Genomic DNA, 19,182 nt, shown 5'->3' on the forward strand with positions numbered 1-19,182 from the left:
CTCATTGTCAAAGAATCTGTGAAAACGTATGCTTGCCGACTCTATTTGACCCTCTGGTTATAGAAAGATTTTCCTTGTGCTATGCATAATTCAACTTTGGGTCTTCTGCAGCTCGGGTTTGATTAAAAAAAAAAAGTAGCCGCGTTTTCCTGCAGTTTGTTCTCTAACGGTAAAAAAATCAATGTCTTGTAATTCATCTACTCTGTCATTAGGCGTCATTGTAAAGCTGTTTCTTCCAACCTCCTAGCAAAGATGCCCTGTCTCTAAATTCATAACCAAATGCGAAAGAGACAAAAAGAGAAAATGGGAGGGGAAGGGGGAGAGAAACCAGACAGATAAATGAGTAAAAAGTTAAAATTTTTATTTGTAACAGTTTGAACCATATAATATTCACCCAAAGCTTGTTTTAAACAAATATGTTGTTTATTGGTTGTTTTAACCAGGTGCTTGCTGGCTTGGGAGCAGACTATGTGAAACATTTTTAAGCCTTGAGGGAAAGCCCTCTGCAGCAGGGTGTGCTCTTGCTGATCAGAACCACAATCGAACGGTGCCATCAGAACCTCCCGAGTACAGATTGTTCCCGTCGTGGGAGAACACCACAGTGTGCGCCTCAGACTCGTGGCCCACCAGTTTGTGAATTTGCCCAGATTTAAGATCCAGCAAATGGATTACCCCGTTGGCGCTCGCCTGTGCTAAAACTCGACCTGCAAAACAAGGAGACAGAGAGAGATTTAGCTCAAGCAGTCTCAGTATGTAAACGATACAATATTTCATCTTGTTTTGACTGTGATTCAACAGACTCATTTTTATGTTAGACTTTCGTTAAATATGAACTAAATCCTATCTATAAAAAGAATTTGAGCCACAATTAAGATACAATTAGAATAAAAGCATGTAGCTCTATTTGCTTAACATTCAGAGGTCATTACATGCCCCATCATTCTTATATTTGTGATTGGCAGATCATTTTGAAAGGAGATTGAGAGTAACTGAAGAGGGCAACTTAATCTTCAAATGAATATATTAAAATATTTTAAAGCAATAGTTACCTAAGTAGGTTATAGAACACATGCATTGCATAGATATATCTTTATATATTTATTCTAGAAAATTTAAAATGTATTTACCAGCTTTAAATACTTTATTATAATTCTGATGAAGCTATGTGTAAAACTATAACAGTAGGAATATTTATAGTTTCATACTTTTTGGAGTTGAAATGAAAAAGCTAATATCTCTTACCTCAGAATGACATGATATTTAATTTAACTTAAATTTCAAAGTTCTTGCAAATTAACATGTATCAGGTAACCCAAATATAGTGTGGGAAATCTTTGAAATTTTTATAACATTATAACAAAGATTAAAATAATCTAATTTTAATTAATAGTTTTATTGATAAATCCCAGTAGGAAATTATCTGGGCATGTGGAGGCAGGTAAAGTTGGAAGAATATGCTCACCTGAGCTTAGACATAAGTATTAACCATTGAGTTATCTAATTATACTTAGAAGTCATATTATCATCCCAACAATAGTATTTAAAACTTATTAAACTCTTTCAACATGCTGGTACCACACTGAGTACTGGATAGGAATCATTCTGTGCAATTGTTACAAGGATCCAAGGATAGAAGAAATAGCAGTAATTCCATCAAACAGATGAAGAAAGAGGCTTGGGAAGACAAAAAAGTTATCCTCATGTATGAAAGAAGCTAACATTCAAACACAAATACATCAAAAGTGCAGCCCAGACTTGTAATCATCATGCTTCCACATCCAGATGACACTGTGTCAGTCATGCCTCTAGACAGAATTTTAGTAGGTGATATATCCTGGAAGGGAGTTTGTCCATTTCAGAGTAAGGATTCAACAGTGCTACCTCCATGAGAATCATGGTGAAATATCTGATCACCTATCACCCTCAAATAGTCATTGCTGCCTCTGAAACAGAGAGCAGTTTTAAAAGGAAGTGAAGCATGATAAATAATGGCCTATTTGCAAATCTTTATAACCACTGAGCTTCTTTATCTAGAACAAAACCTGACACAGCAAACACTCTTAGGATGGATTAGATTGTCCAAAGCAGCAGATGTGAATATCTATTATAAACCCTCTTATCCTAAAGTCTTTGCTGACGGAGGCATTACACATGGACCTCCACTCCAGCCTCACTCTAGATTCCACCGCTGTTTGTGACTTTCCTGGAACTCAACAAAAGATTTTTTTTCTTGCAGTTTTTATACAATAGCCATGAAAGAGTACTGGATTTTTAAAAGCATTTGGACCCATAGAGAAGAAAAGCCATTTTGTTGTGGTCAAATCTGTAAAAATCACATTTAGGAATATTAAGAGGTATTTAAGTAATTTTTGAAAGTTTGTACAAAAATTAAAATAGTTTTACACAATAATTTAGCAGAGTTATATGCTAATACTTCTTATGCTCCCTTTCTACTTTCACAATATATTAAAAGTAAATAAATCTTTAAACATTTCATATATATATGCATATATATATATATGTGTACCTTTGGTATATCAATATACAATGATTGTGTCCTATAAATAAAGTTTTAACACTATAACACAATTCTGGTCATTCTCTGATCTCCATCTGTGTGTTATGGTACACATGTAAATCCCTCACACAAGTCAACAAATTTTAAGAATATCTATATTATGACCTGGACAAAGGAATGATAATAAAGAAATATAATATGAAATAGTTCCACTAGAATTCATGTGAAACTTGCAGTAACATTACTCCCGTTAAAATTGATATGTGAGGCCCTTCATGGGGGATCTCCAAAGTCTGTCATATCATCCAGGGCAGGCCCTCGGCCCTCCCCCATGTATCTAGGCTGAGAGAGCATCCCTCCATGTGGAATGGGCTCCTAAAGCTCATTCATATGCCAGGGATAAATACTGATATACTACCTGTGGCCCCATAGATTGTCAAGGCCAACTAACCGGCACCCAAATTTAGGGGGTCTGTATAAGTTCCATGCTGATCTTTCAGCAATTAGTCTGGGGTCCATGAGCTCCCCCTTGTTCAAGTCAGCTGTTTCGGTGGGTTTCACCAGCCTGGTCTTAACCCTTTTGCTCGTCACTCCTCCTTCTTTGCAACTGAATTCCAGGAGTTCAGTTCCGTTTTGGCTATGGGTGTCTTCTGCTTCCATCAGGTCTAGGATGGCATATAAGGTAGTCATCAATCTCTTTATCAGGGAAGGACATTTAAGGTAGCCTCTCTACTATTGCTTAGATTGCTAGTTGGTGTTATCATTGTAGATCTCTGGACATTTCCCTAGTGCCATATTTCTCTTTAAAACTATAATGGCTCCCTCTATTATGGTATCTCTTTTCATGCTCTCTTCTGTTCTTTCCCCAACTCAATCTTCCTGCTCCTTCATGTCCTCCTCTCCCCTCCTCTTCTCCCTAGTGCGAGATCTCTCCTCAAACCCATAATGACTCCCTCTATTACGATATCTCTCATCGCGCTTTCTTCTAGTCTGCCCCTGACTCAACCTTCCTGCTTCTCCATGTCCTCATCTCTACTCCTCTTCTCCATCTCTCTTTCTCCCTGCTCCCTCTCCCCATGTTCCCAATCCTCTCAAGAGATCCTGTCCCATTCTACATCTCTGGGGTACCATGCATATCTCTCAGGGTCCTCTTTGTTCTGGAGTTATAGCTTGCTATATTATTATTTTTTTATAAACCCTTTTTATTTTTTATCGTTAGTTTTCTTTTTTTATATATTTTATTTTCCAGTATAAATTTAGATAAGAAACGAGGTTGCTTCACAAGTCAGTTCCAGGTCCCCCTCCCATTTCCTCCCCTCCTCCCGTGCCCTCCCCCCAAACCCCCCCCCGTTATCCCCTCATTCCCCCAGGGAGGGTGAGGCCCTCCATGGGGGTGTCCATAGTCTGTCATTTCATATAGGTCAGGGCCTAGACCCTTCCCCAAGAGTTCAGGGTGAGAGTGCACCTCACATTGTTCTATTGGAGTCCAAAGTCCGTGTGTATAATTGGGATGGGTACTGATCTGCTGCCCAAGGCTCAATAGATTCCCTAGGCCTCCTCACTGACACCCAGATTCAGGGGGTCTTGATCAGTCCCATGCTGGATTCCCAGGCTGATGCCTGGGATTTAAGAGTTAACCTTTGTCTGGTCAGCTGTTTCTGGGGGTTAAACCAGCCCAGTCTTAATCCCTTTGATCATCAGTCCTCCCTCTCTGTTACTGGCTTTCTTGAGTTCAGCTCAGTACTTAACCAAGGGAGTCTGCCTCTTCTTCGATCAGCCACTAAATGAAGTTTCTGTTTCCCAGACCCTCTGGCCATAGGATTGTAGGCTGGCACTCCCCAGATCTATGTCTAAAATCCATATATGAGAGAGTGCATGCCATGTTTCTCTTTTTGTGACTGGGTTACCTCACTCAGGATGGTTTCTTCTAGTGTTATCCATTTGCCTGCGAATCTCATGATTCCATTACTTTTTTCTGCTGAATAGTACTCCATTGTGTAGATGTACCACATTTTCTCTATCCACTCTTCGGGTGAGGGACATCTAGGTTGCTTCCAAGTTCTGGCTATTACAAATAATGCTGCTATGAACATAGTGGCACAGACATCTTTGTTGTATGAATGGGCATCTTTTGGATATATGCCTAAGAGTGGAGTTGCTGGGTCTTGTGGTAGGTTTATTCCCATTTTTTCTGAGGAATCTCCATACTGATTTCCAAAGTAGCTGAACCAGTTGGCACTCCCACCAGCAATGGAGGAGTGTCCCCCTTTCACCACATCCTCTCCAGCATAAATTGTCATTGGTGTTTTTTATTTTAGCCATTCTGACAGGAGTGAGATGGTATCTCAGAGTTGTTTTGATTTGCATTTCCCGGATGGCTAAGGATGTTGAGCACTTTCTCAAGTGCCTCTCAGCCATTTTAGACTCCTCTATTGAAAACTCTCTATTTAGTTCTGCAGCCCACTTTTTAATAGGGTCCTTTGGTGTTTTGGAGACTTGCTTCTTGAATTCTTTGAAAATTTTGGAGATCAACCCTCTATGGAAATAGAAGCTGTCATCAAAAGTATCCCAACCAAAAAAAGTCCAGGTCCAGATGGCCTCAGTGCAGAATTCTACCAGAAATTCAAAGAACAGCTTATACCAATTTTTCTCAAAGTGTTCCACACATTAGAAGCAGAAGGGTCTTTGCCAAACTCTTTCTATGAGGATTCAATAACCTTGATCCCCAAGCCACACAAAGATACAACTAAGAAAGAGAATTTCAGACCAATATCCCTCATGAACATTTATGCAAAAATACTCAATAAAATACTGGCAAATCAGATCCAAGAACACATCAAAACAATCATTCACCACGATCAAGTAGGTTTCATCCTAGGGATGCAGGGATGGTTCAACATACGAAAATCCATCAACGTAATCCACCATATAAACAAGCTGAAAAACAAAAATCACATGATCATCTCACTAGATGCTGAAAAAGCCTTTGACAAAATCCAAACACCCCTTCATGATAAAGGTCTTGGAGAGATCTGGGATAACAGGGACATACTTAAACATAATAAAAGCTATATACAGTAAACCAACAGCCAACATCAAACTAAATAGACAGAAACTCAACGCAATTCCTCTAAAATCAGGAACAAAACAAGGCTGTCCACTTTCTCCATACCTTTTCAACATGGTACTTGAAGTTCTAGCTATTGCCATACGACAACAAAGGGGGATCAAGGGGATACAAATTGGGAAGGAAGAGGTCAAACTTTCACTGTTTGCAGACGATATGATAGTTTACAACAATGACCCAAAGAACTCTACCAGGGAACTCTTACAGCTGATTAACACCTTCAGCAAAGTGGCAGGCTACAAGATCAACTCAAGAAAATCAGTAGCCCTACTATATACAGATGATAAAAGGGCTGAAAGAGAAATCAGAGAAACATCACCCTTTACAATTGCCACAAACAACATAAAATACCTTGGGGTAACGCTAACCAAACAAGTGAAAGACCTGTATCGTAAGAACTTTGAATCTTTAAAGAAAGAAATTAAAGAAGCCCTCAGAAAATGGAAAGATCTCCCATGCTCTTGGATAGGTAGGATCAATGTAGTAAAAATGGCAATCCTGCCAAAAGCAATCTACAGATTCAATGCAATCCCCATTAAAATCCCAGCACAATTCTTCACAGATCTTGAAAGAACAATAATCAATTTTGTATGGAAAAACAAAAGACCCAGGATAGCCAAAACAACCCTGTTCAACAAGGCAACGTCCGGAGGCATCACCATCCCTGACCTCAAGCTCTATTACAGAGCTATAGTCCTGAAAACAGCTTGGTATTGGCACAAAAATAGACAGGTAGACCAATGGAATCGAATTGAAAACCCGGGTATTAACCCACACACGTACGAACATCTGATCTTTGACAAAGAAGCTAAAAATATACAATGGAATAAAGAAAGCATCTTCAACAAATGGTGCTGGCATAAATGGAGACTGGCATGTAGAAGAATGCGGATCCATCCATGTTTATCGCCATGCACAAAACTTAAGTCCAAATGGATCAAAGACCTCAACATAAATCCAGCCACACTGAACCTCTTAGAAGAGAAAGTGGGTGGTACCCTTGAACGAATTGGTACAGGAGGCAGCTTCCTGAACATAACACCAGTAGCACAGACAGTGAGATCAACAATTAATAAATGGGACCTACTGAAACTGAGAAGCTTCTGTAAGGCAAAGGACACAGTCAGGAAGACAAAAAGGCAGCCCACAGAATGGGAAAAAATATTCACTAATCCCACATCTGACAGAGGGTTGAGCTTGCTATATTATTAAAAATATATTTGGGTATATTTCTCATAAAACACTTATGCCTCTAGAAAATAAGGAACAGGAAGAATGAAGTCCTACCATTTACATCCTATGTTCTTCACTCAATTCTATGATGAAAATAGCCTTTCTTCAGGACAAATGAGGAATGAAACGCAGGGAAACTCCAGCTAAAAGTCACACACACACACACACACACACACACACACACACACACACACACACACACACTGTTATTTCTTCATTTACAGGTCAGTATTTCTATTTTGACGATAGAGAACGTCAAGCATCTTGGTGTGCTTTTTAATATCTCCACAGTTAATTTAAACTCTCTTTGCACACTCAAGAATAGCCTTATCACCTTTGAACTCTTTCTTTTATTAATGTCTCTTGTGGAATATTTTCCTTAACTGTCTGCATGGTCCCTGGCTATATATTCCTGACAGAAGCTGGGCTATGCATAAATCCCAGTTCAAATTATTTACTTCAATCATTTGGTACACACATCCTTAGAAGTCTCTCCTCCTGGGAATATGTGCATCATTTTATTCCTACTTTTTACATGGTAATGAGACCCCCAGTCATGTATATGTTCTATATTCTTAGTTTTGTATTTACTCAGGGACCAGTGCCAGGACCTGTGCATTTCACCAACTTAACAATAAGAGTGTGGTGATCAATACTCTCAGTGGGTGATAATTAAAGTTGTCACAACTACAAGTTTTAGGGCTCATTGTTTTCTAAGCACTGTCCTAAGTCCTCACAACAACCCTATGGGGTAGAAATATACCTGTGCTATGAATCATAACAGCTATGGCAGCTTTTGAGCATTTGTAATTTAGCTAACATAACTGGAGTGCATTGTGTTTGCAAAATGCTCACCTGATTTCAAAGATTTCTTATGAATAAATAATGCTATGTACTTCATGAATAACTTTATGCTAATTACATATTAAAATAATATTGCTTCAAATCAATGATATTTAATAAAATGGACTGACTTATATTGAAATATGTACAATATATTAAACAATTTCTAATTTCACCACAATAATATTTACAAGTTTTTTTTTCTGTTGGACAATGCTGGTACATATCTTGATTTATGGAGAAAGAAATTCAGGTTTAGAGAGATCAGATTCTCCAAGGCCACACAGTATATGACTAGTAGAATCCAGATTTTGGATTCCTGTGACTTCATGTTTTCTGCTCTTATCCTCTGTGTCATGCTTTAATACCTCTGGATGAATTTTTATTGATTGGCTCAATGTCATCTCCCCACTATGACTAAGCTTCCCTTACTAAATTTCATCATGACTAAGAGTAAACATCCTTGTGCTTGAAGCCCCAATTTCCAGCTAGACATATGTGTGTCTCTAGGAAATTCATTAAAGTAAATTTGGAGTTAAGTATAAGAAATCTTTTTAAATGTTTTGATAGCATCTGTGAACTCCTAAGGATCTGATAGTACAACTGCCTTGGTGGGATTAAACATTGGATTTAGGAGAGTTGCCTTTATTCTTAGAAATCCTGAAGACAATCCAACATTTCTAAGAGTCAACAGTCCTTTGGTGATCAGAAAAGTCATTTACACAACCTTTGGTATGTATTCAATATTCATATGCTATACAAGAATTAACATTTTGGTTTTTGCTCTAGGCAAGACAAATAAGAATGTATCCACATTCTGGTATGTTTAACTGTAGCAAACATACCCTCAAATAATGAGTGTAGTGAGTAGCTTTTATTTTTTTAAAACAGTGAAGGTATGTCTATATGCAAATTGTTACCAAGACAACAGATTTTTTTTAGTGATTTCAACTTGGCTTGTTTTTACATGAAATATCTCTTCAGTACTAAAATAAACTTATTTTCTAAATTGACAAAGTAAACTGGAACTCAGATGCTAATATGACAATTTATATTCCATGGATGCAAAGCAAAGGCCACTGACATGAAGAAAACATTTTAATCAAGACATGTTTTAAGAATGTGTTTGAATACTAATTGTCCCATGGCAGTATACCCAGGTAATTTTGTAATGGAACACCAAGAGAAGGAAAGTAAGTGATGTTAGTTATGAAATTACCAAAATCACATTGACAGGGCACTTTGATTTTTGTTGTTGTTGTTGTTAGAAGAATAACTCACAATAGTCAGTAATGTGCTCATTAGGGGCTAAGCTACATTGGAGAAGTCTTTATTTGATCAATAAAAGTTCCTCCTGTGAGCTACCAGTTATCAGATACTGTTCGGGGAACTATTACATGGACCCCTTTTAATGCAGCTTATTAAATTCTGTATCTAATGAAACATCAAATATCTTTGTTCAGAAAATTAATTTAGAAGACACGTTTCTTACTATTTGGCATCTATACATATACACACATTATTAGCCAAGAAACTATACAGCCTCTTAATAGTTTGGACATGTTATAGAAATACAGTTTGATAGGAACATCACAAATAAAACTTTGAGTAAAACTATGAATTTTTATCATTTCATCACTGGAGGTGTCATTCTAGATTAGATGCATGTAGTTTTAGGAACAGAATTCTGTTACAAGATTTCTAACAGATAATTTAATGTTATAGAAGCTGATTTTCAAACTTATCATGAATAATGAAAATATGAATGAAATTCATCATTCCATTTCTCATTAGAATTACTATAATAATTTCTCATGATTATTCATGCTTTGGTTAAGCTTTGAGCAATATGTTTCCTCAAAGACACAAAAATACTCATTTTCTGTTTCATTCAAATTAATCTCATATACAGATCACAGGAAATTTATTTATCACAAGTACAAGAATGGAAACTAAAACAATTGTGTGCCCAATATGAAATAACATATCAGAGAGGGGAAGACAGGTTTGATCAATAAGGAAATGATTTTTATACACATCAGAACCAATTTGAAGCAATTCTCTCGATCAATACAGATAGGCAGAAATGCTTCTCAGCATTTATTACCTGTGGAGAGTGCTATTGATTAATTATATTGATTTTTTCAATGCATGTGGAGAGCCATCTGTTGTTTCTTTAAAAGATGCCTCAAAATGAAAAGTATCAAGAAACTACTTAAGTTTTGAGGATTTGCATTAATGGCTCTACCTGGGTCATTACTCAGAACTTCAAAAACACCGTTGAAGGAAATATGAAATGCAATTTAGTTTATTTTTCATCCTGTTGCCGATCAATACAATACTTCTATAAAAATATTAAGAATTAACTTGGCTAACTGATAGTAACAATTTATAAGCTTTCCCAGCTTTTTCATACTGTGCATATTCTTGCTAAAGAAGCCTAACTTTTGTTTTTGTATGGAATACTGCTTGAATTGAGACCATTTGATGTTGTAAACATGTGTGCAAATGTAAACAATGGTTTTAAAAATTCTCTTGGTGGTTCATGTTATAAAATTGACAGTAGTTATGGCAGGCTAAGTCGCATTGACCTACTGTATGATTTCAGACCAAAAGGGATGTTTGCCTTACTTAGAACAAATATGTTTAAATTATACAACCAGATGGGATGTTGAAGATAAAACAAACTATCACTTAACTTTGTTTTTTTGAAAAACTACTTATTAAATAGCTAAATATTAGCCCCTTCTGTAGGTTTTATAAGTTTTCACAAGAAGTAAGTAAGCAAATAGATACACTAATTTTTGTCTTTCATAAAAAAATCCGTATCTATCGTAGGGACAGTTCATCAATGCTCCAAAAATTTATAAAATGTAGCAGGTAAATTTCAAAAATAATTAATCTTTTCTATAGTGTGTTGTTTTCAAAATATTTTCCCTCTCTTATGAAGAAATTCCTGAACAAGTGCTTTCTTCCATGAGTTGTCTTTTGAACATTACTGAAATCCCTTGTGAGATGCACCTAAAGTCCTAAAAATGTTTAACTACTTATTGAATCTATTTTAGACTATTAACAGCCACCTGCTCTCATTAGGAAATCCTTGTAGACCCGTTTCCTAACATGGTCATTCCCTATGCAGCTGATCAATATTGCGATACTATTTTTGTGGGGACCCCACACACCTGGAGGTTTGCAAACATTTGAGAAAGGTGTCTGCCGATGTTGGAGGAAACTTGAGATTTGGTTCATTTCTGAGAGTTAGATTAACTGGGGCAAAGCACAGCTCTGAGAAGACTGTGATAGATTCTTCCCCATTGTTCCTGAAGAGGGAAAGGATCCAAAGGCTTCTATTGATACCAACCTTTTAATTAAAAGTTTAATTAATTTTATTATTTGAAGCAATAAAATCATTTTTAATAGTCTGAATTTTTTTATTATTTAGACTATAACAATAACTACATTTTAAGACTCTAAAAGTCAAAGTTCTGATATTTTGAGAATGTTCAAACTTGTATCAGAACCAACTTTGCCACAAATGAATCCCTCATTATTTGCCTGTGAAAAAAGGACACTGAAGACTCCTGTTTCTTAATGTTGAAGTGGTGAATTGTTAATAATCACATCCTTATTTTTAGAACTTTATCCTTTACCATCAACAGTAACAATGCAAAGGGTCAAAGGGGTTACATGAACACAAATATAACCACCTTAATAATAGATTGAAAAGAGGGAATACATGACAAAATACAGCCAACCTGAGTTTCCTAAGTGGGAAACCAAGCATAACACTTCTATATAAATTAGGAGTGGGCAAATTATTTAGTTTAAATAGAGTATAATTTATTGATTTGTAAGATGTTAAATTTAAGGACAGGAGTTCAACCTTATCAAAGGTCAGCCTTGAATTCCAAATCCTCCACAATTCCTTACCCAGGAAAGACCCATGACTTTGCCATTTAATGTATATTCACCTTCAAAATGGCATGAAGTAGTTAGTAAAAGAAAGATGAAGCCACTAGTTTCCTCCTGTTATCTATGTGACCCGGAAATTTTTATCGTCTCTGACTAGGTTTTGTTTTCAACTTGACATGTGTAGAATCACATGGGAAGAGCATCTGCCTGAGGATTTTCTAGATCAGGTTAGCTTGTGGGGGATTCCTTGATCATATTAGCTGACATGGGAAGTCTAAGTGTGGCTGACACTATTTCCTGGGTTTGGGTTATGAATGGTATAAGAGTAGAGAAAGTGAACTAGGAAGTAGGCAAGGGTGCATTTGTTTTCTCTTCACCCTTGAGTGAGGATATGTTGACCAGCTGCTTCAAGTTCCTGCCACCTGGATGTTCAGGCAATGACAGACTGTAACCTGCAACTGGGATGTGAAAGAACCGTTTGTTCCCAATTTGCTTTATGTCAGGACATTTTATCATGGCCACAGGAAGGAGATGAGGACGCTTTTGTATTATGTATTATCCCATAGTCATATCTGATAAGAGCATCATTTTTGTGTCACAGACAAATGTACTGAATCATAGGGATGTGATGCAATATCTTCAAGATTATAGAGTCAGTGTCTTCTCTTTCTAACAGACTGAAGGAAATTGAAAGCTATGACAGAATGTTGAGCTAATTTGATTGCTACATGATGTGAGAAATGAACACATCTTTACTTCCAGTTCTGTGAACCCATCTCTGGAAATCTGAATTAACCTTCAGCGCTGTATGATTTTGGTCTGTCTATGCACCTCATACAAACTTTAAAGAAACATGTGGATACTTTATTTTCATTCAGTGTTTCTCCACTACACCCTCTCATCTCAGTCCCTTAATCTGCCATACTGCATGGGTCAAGAGGCTTCTGCTAAAAGTCAATGGACAATTGTAGAATGGAGACACTGGTGAGTACTTGGATCGAGTAATGAGGCAGACAGGATTTAGGTTTGTGCATGAAGTGGAACCTTGACAAAGCTCATAGAGACAGTAATTTGACTTGTTTAAATAGAGAAAATATTGGGACCTTTTCAGATGCAAACGAAAGAAAATCTACCCAACATAGCAAAGAAGCAAATGGTTTAAAATGTGTTAATTGAGCATCAGTGGTTAGAATACCACCATAAGTGTTCCCACTCTGTCTCTCAGCTCTGCCATCTAGGTTGAACTGACTTTTAGTCAGGTTTTCTCTATATGTTCATCCCGGCAGGACAGACTCATAGCTTCTCAAGTTCAAAGCCCATGAAAGAGTACCTCTATTTATAAGCAGATTCATATTGGTAAATGTTCCTAATATATTACTTCAGTTACATGTTAATCATTGGTTGATTATGATATCTGATGAATAGAAGGGTGTGGTTGAGTGTCTATCACATAAAATATTGTCAGATTGAATTAAAAATGCTGCAGTTTTAGGAAGAATCAACAATTGAAGTTAATCATATTAGCTTTAGATAATCAGTTCAAAGTCAGTTTTTGTATCAGGAAATGTCTGCATTTGAGGTCTTTAAAATAATGATTTTCCTGCTGTGATCTTTTCTTAGTGATTTGTCTCATGCAAGCCTCCTCTCTCCTAAAAGAGACTTGTCAAGTAATCAGCATAATTGTTTTACTAGATGAACAATATTTGGGGTGTCTTAATGAAATTATGAGGTGACAGGATGTAAAAGGGGGGATTAAAATAGCAGAGGAAAAAAAAGAGCTTGAACATCATGTTAGTGTCAATCTAAGGGCAAATAAGGAAGCTATTCCACAAACCCAGGCCTTTCTGCATTATCTCCATATGAATGCTTATTAACACAACTGGGCCCTTATATAGCAAGCCCAGAGAAACATGATCCTAGCAAGTTCTTTTATTTATTAAATTCAATGAAAAGAGTCATTGTCTCTGCAATTGGAATATACAGCATAGTTATAGTTCTGTAACTCTATCTTAATAATTCTTGTATGCCTAGGCAAAAATTCAAGAAAGCTCTCTTTAAGGGCTATTCGATCATAGTTGGCATAGTTTACATTTCATTGGGAAATCTGCACACCTTCATAAGATCTTAATGTGGTTTTTTGGAATGTAGGGTGGGAAAAAATGAATTGCAAAAAATTCTAAACTAGGCCACTCAAAATATATGCAACAAGATTGCACTGATTTTGTGAAGTTGTTATCTTGGAAAAAAACTACATTATTTTGCTAAAATTGGCATGAGACTTTAAAATATATTCTTTGGAATATGTTTTCAGAAATTGAAAAAAAACATGAAAATGTCAGAGGAAGGAATCAGTGAACCATGACTAGCCAGATATTGATGGTTACTGAATCTGAGAGATGAGCAGATGAATATATTACATTAATTTTCCCACATTTATACATGCTTGTTTAATAACAAGGGACATTAAAAGTGGTTGGCCTGGTGTCACACACCTTTATACTCTGCACTTGGGAGGGAGTGGCAGATGAACTTCTGTGTGTTCAAGGCTAGGCTGGTCTACATAGAAAGATGTAAGCCAACCAGGGATACACAGTGAGAACCTCTCTTGGAATGTTTCAGAAATATTACCCTTATGATAAGGTAAACATTGTTATATTATCATATGGTCATTTCTTACATGTACAGCTAAAATGTTTCATAATCATCAGAGATGTTCAGAGGTCTCTAGAATAGGTATATCAACAGTTCATTGCAATAATTGTGCTAACACATAGAGGCAAATGCTGTTATCATAAATGTTAAATATTAAGTATGTAAACATGTCTGGGTTAAAGTTAAAAACTTCTGCTTTGCAAAGGAGCCACAGTGAGAATATCTGTAAAAGGTATGCATGATAAAGGTTAATCTAGATAGAAAACACAAAACTCTAAAGTAGAGTAAGATAACAACAAATGACCTGATTGAACTGGAGTGTGTACATTATCAGGCACATCATTAAACAGAGCATGAACATGATAAATAAATGTTTGAGATTACATTGTGTGTCATGTGTCAGGCAGAAAATGCAAAAATGGGTAACAGTGTGGTAGTACTGCACACTTATAAGGATAGCCCTAAATGAAGATATGGACAACAGCAGACAGTGGGAAGGATTTGAAGCATGAATAGGTTCCCAGTCAGCATTGAAAGGAGTGCAGCGTGGCACATTTATTCTGGAGAGCAGTTCTGGTAGTTTCTTGTGTAAGTAAGTAAAACATACTCTTTACAATATGTATCCTATCATTGTATCTCTTGAAATTTATTTAGCAGAGCTAAAAATATGTAAATAAATGTGCATGTGCTCACGGGCACTCGTGTAAACACACACACACACACACACACACACACACACACACACAGAAACCAAATCAAAGATGTGTAGAAAAGCTTTAGTCACATTGCTAAACCTGGAAGCATCCAATATGTCCTCAGTAAGTGACAAAGTAAATAAACTCTGATAGATTAGAACAACCAAATATTCTTCAGTCCTAAAATGTAATGGGTTACGGAGCCACAAAAAGATATAGGAGAAACTCAAACGTATGTTACTAACTGAAAGAACACTTTAAAGAGTGCTATGGTTTAGTTGACTCCAACTATATGACATGCTGGGAAAGACAAAACTTCGGAGATGGTGACTGGTAGCTGTTGGAATGGGAGGATGAACAGGTAGAACACAGAGAATCTTTAGAGTAGTAAAACAATAATAAAAACTTCTATATGACAATATAATGGTGCAGACACAACATTCTGTTGAACCAACAAAATACAACACACTGAGGAAAACGTAAGTTTTGGATGATAATGATGTGCTAGTGGGCTCATGAGTTCTAACATCTGATAGAGGATGTTAATGACTGGGCGTGGGGGCTCTGCATGTGCAAGGATAGGAGATGCAGGGCAAAGTCCTGAATCTTCTTAGTTCTGCTATGAACCTAAAATGGTTCTAAAAAATGAAATCTTAAAAACAAAAGTGAAATCAAAGTGAAGTTAACAGCTCATTTTCAATTATAATTTAAAAACCTATATCGCTTATAGTCTTAGGATGCCACGATTTTAAATGCTCAGTGTAGTCTTAAAGATATATACACTTGTATATAATTATATACACTTGTACATAATTCTAATCTGCATCCAAAATAATAACTTTTTAAATTGTTAGCCATATAATAATATTTAAAATAATAAAATACTCAAATTGGCACACAATGTAGGTTATAAGCAATGCTGATATTAAGAAATCAACCACACACAATATCTCAAACTGCCAGATTTTCCCCCATCTATAGTTTCCTTTTTATTCATGCCTTTATATGTCTTCCATACGATCATAGTTCTCATGATCACAGCATTAACGTACTGATATTTCTATTGGATCAGTAGTTCATGCCCAGATTTTACTTATATATAAGGCTGAAGCTTATGCCTTTACACATATTAATAATTATTTCTTTAACATAGATACATACTTTTTACATGATGAGGCATTTTAAGGATTTCAGTATTGGCAAATGGTCAACAGCAATACACCAACTTAAGTGTTGCACGAAGTTCCAGAAGTTGCTGATTGCGCTGTACCATCATTAGTGCTGCTGATTTAATAAAGCAAAATCAAAAACCAAATCAGTCCCCTTTAGCACACTATAGCTACTTACATCAGGATGGTATTTTTCCTTGTCTGATTGTCCCAGTTGCCTACATTAACATGCTGTGAAATGATGAACTTTGCTGTCTTTTGGGGGAGGGGGGTCTTCCCTTTATCCTCATCTCTTTTTTCCTATTGAACAAACTACCAGATTCTTAAAAGCACCACTGTTCAGCTCTGCCTGACAGATAGGAGCAAAGGAAGAAGCAGAGGCACAGAGACAAGGAGGGAGCAGGAGGGGAGGGGGGAAAGGAAGGAGAAAGGAAGAGGATACTGAATGGAATGGAAGAAAGAAGAGAAAGAGAAGACAGGAGGAAGAGGGAGGATTATAATACAGAAAGTAAATTACTACAATTACTGTTATTAAAAATATGGTTATCTATGATAACTGAAGACAGATTGAAAATGTAACAGGTAAATGAAATCCCTGGCTCATACTGTTTGGATTGGTCAATGGTGTTTTTCAAATACAAAAGATAGTTCTACCATCTGCTTTACACTGATCACATATTCCTAATGGTATTCCTCCTAGGTCAAGAGAGGGATCCCATAAAAACAAAACAAAAACACACCAAACAACAATAAACACTAAGTCAACATTAGAAATAATCTGGGAACTGAAGAAATTGGCAGTTAAGAGCAACGCCTTGAAATGCTGAAGACAGACTGTATCGCAGCATTCCAACACAATGGCTGAATTCCAACTCCCATGTTCAGAGACAGGAGGATCACCACTGCTTGGTAACTTCAAGCTTTGCAAGGTAAAAGGATGTGAGTTCAAGTTTTCAGTAGAGACCCTGCCTCACAAGAGTAGCTAGAGAATGATGAAAATGCTCATCACTCTTGCCTGGCCTCTGTGTGCACAGACAGGTGTGGTGTTTACCCACACATGTATAAACCGACACATACCTACATACACTCAAATAAGTAAATCTTAAAACCCTCAATAATTTGGATTCTCTTTGAAATCGTACCACAGTAATCTTTCAAAACTTTTTTAGGAACAAATTTTAAGCTTGATATATTTCTTTTCTTTCAGGCATTAATCAGTATCATAAATATTCTCCATGAGGATTGGACATAATGTGGTAGTCTAAAACCATTTTAGTTTCTACTATATGAGAAGTACTTCACAATACCCACAGGGATCAGCTTTAGTATTATACATAAAGAACCTGCATATTTTGACTTAAATGGTTTTAATTGATATGCATATAATTCATGTATCACATGATTACTCAGACACTTTACTAAGAATATTTATAAAATACTTTGTTCTTTTCTGAAATACTATTTCCTATTATATACCTAGTTCATCTGGTATCTTATTTTTTATGCTATTCTTCTATAAACCAGTCTAGAAAAAAAAGTAACCTTTAAGACTCAATTTTATACATCATTAAACCAAACTTTTCCACCTAATTATAGACAGCATATGGCAAAGCAGACTCAAATCTGGCATACTTCCTCCAGAATCTACTTGTCAGAGGAGGGGATACCTGTGAAGGAGTTTATAACCCTTATCCCAGATAGGTATTATCTTTTCATCAACTGCTTGAAAGTCATGACAGCATAGTCAACTAAGTTTCAAAAGGAGATTCGAGACTGCTTCTTTTGTGTGTGCAAGCACAAGTGTGTGCACAGCATACATGCGCATGTGTACACATGCCAGTTGAGGCTAGATGATAACCCCAGGCATTGTTTTGAGATGCTGTTTTCCTTTGTATTTTTGAGACAGGGTCTCTCACTGACTTGAGTTGGCCAACCAGCTGAGGTTGGGTGACCACATAGCCCCAGCGCTCTGCCTATCCCTGGTTCCTCAATCCTGAGATTACAAACGTATCACCACACACAGGTAAAAAGCAGGTTCTGAGAATTGAGCTCAGGTTCTTGTGCCTTCAATGCAAGTGCTTCACCTACTGAACTAGGTCTTCCACTTAAAACTGTTTTTAACAAGGTATTTATATTCAAGTATATTTTAAGTCCTACTGAGGAAATGCATGATACTACCTAAGAGATCCCAAAATCTCTAAGGTCTATTATAAAAAGGAATTTCTTTCCTAAAATTTTCTCTTTCTATATAGGTCCATTCCCGGTGATCCAATTTGAATCTATTTAGCTAGCTGTGTTGAGCATTTAGCATTTCATCTCTCACATTTATCACATTCTTCAATATGCAATTTACATTTTGATTGATAAATTGTACAAATATTCTTACCTATACTCTGTTCAATAACATAAGAAATCTATGTTTTATGATTTGTACTGTCAAAATTATTTAACAAGACGCTAAGAAATATGCATTTGAATGAAAAAATAGCACCAAATATTTTTTTAGCCTTTACACTCTCCGTATTACATTCAACAATCAGTTTGTGCCTCTAAATAATCCTTATAATATTCTGAATTACATAGAAATGTGGAAATTAAAGCTGTATAGCAAGAAATTAATTGTCTTGTGTCATACAGCTAGGAAGTAGCATGGTCAAGATTTACATGCAGGAAATTTGGTCAACAGTCTAAACAACATGCATCTCTTGTGTAATAATAGTGTCTGAAATACCCTGTAAGCATTCTCAGAATCTATGTTTGTCCAAGGTCACCAGTTTCTGATCAGATTGTCTCCTCAAACTAGCTGGAGGTTCCTACGCACTTGCTTCAAGCCTCTTTTTTTCTCATGAAAAAGAAAAACAATCCCCAACCCCACTGCCCATCAGTGTTATGCATCAGTTTGTCTCTTTTGGCAACCCTTCAACAGCTCAGCAGCTCAACTTTGGATCTGGTTTTGACTCTGTTCTGGCTCTTCCTCTGCAACTGTGATTTTGGTAACTTTCCCTTTGGCTCCATGTAGTCCACTCAGTTGGA

The 19,182-nt window shown here is 36.5% G+C and overlaps 1 protein-coding gene across 3 annotated transcripts in view; it reads right to left on the minus strand.

Annotated features, from left to right (window-relative positions):
- Positions 1 to 340: 340 nt before the first annotated feature.
- The window catches only part of Spag16 (sperm associated antigen 16), an 809,062-nt gene continuing 790,220 nt past the window's right edge, over positions 341 to 19,182 (minus strand). For all 3 annotated transcript variants that reach the window (XM_040753382.1, XM_040753381.1, XM_040753385.1), the window contains one exon: positions 341 to 704. In XM_040753382.1, the coding sequence (XP_040609316.1) occupies positions 529 to 704 (176 nt within the window). In that variant the 3' untranslated portion in view covers positions 341 to 528. The remainder of the gene's footprint in view (positions 705 to 19,182) is intronic.

The sequence above is a fragment of the Mesocricetus auratus genome, unplaced genomic scaffold (genome assembly GCF_017639785.1).
Source record: "Mesocricetus auratus isolate SY011 unplaced genomic scaffold, BCM_Maur_2.0 Super-Scaffold_100010, whole genome shotgun sequence".
Lineage (NCBI taxonomy): Eukaryota > Metazoa > Chordata > Mammalia > Rodentia > Cricetidae > Mesocricetus > Mesocricetus auratus.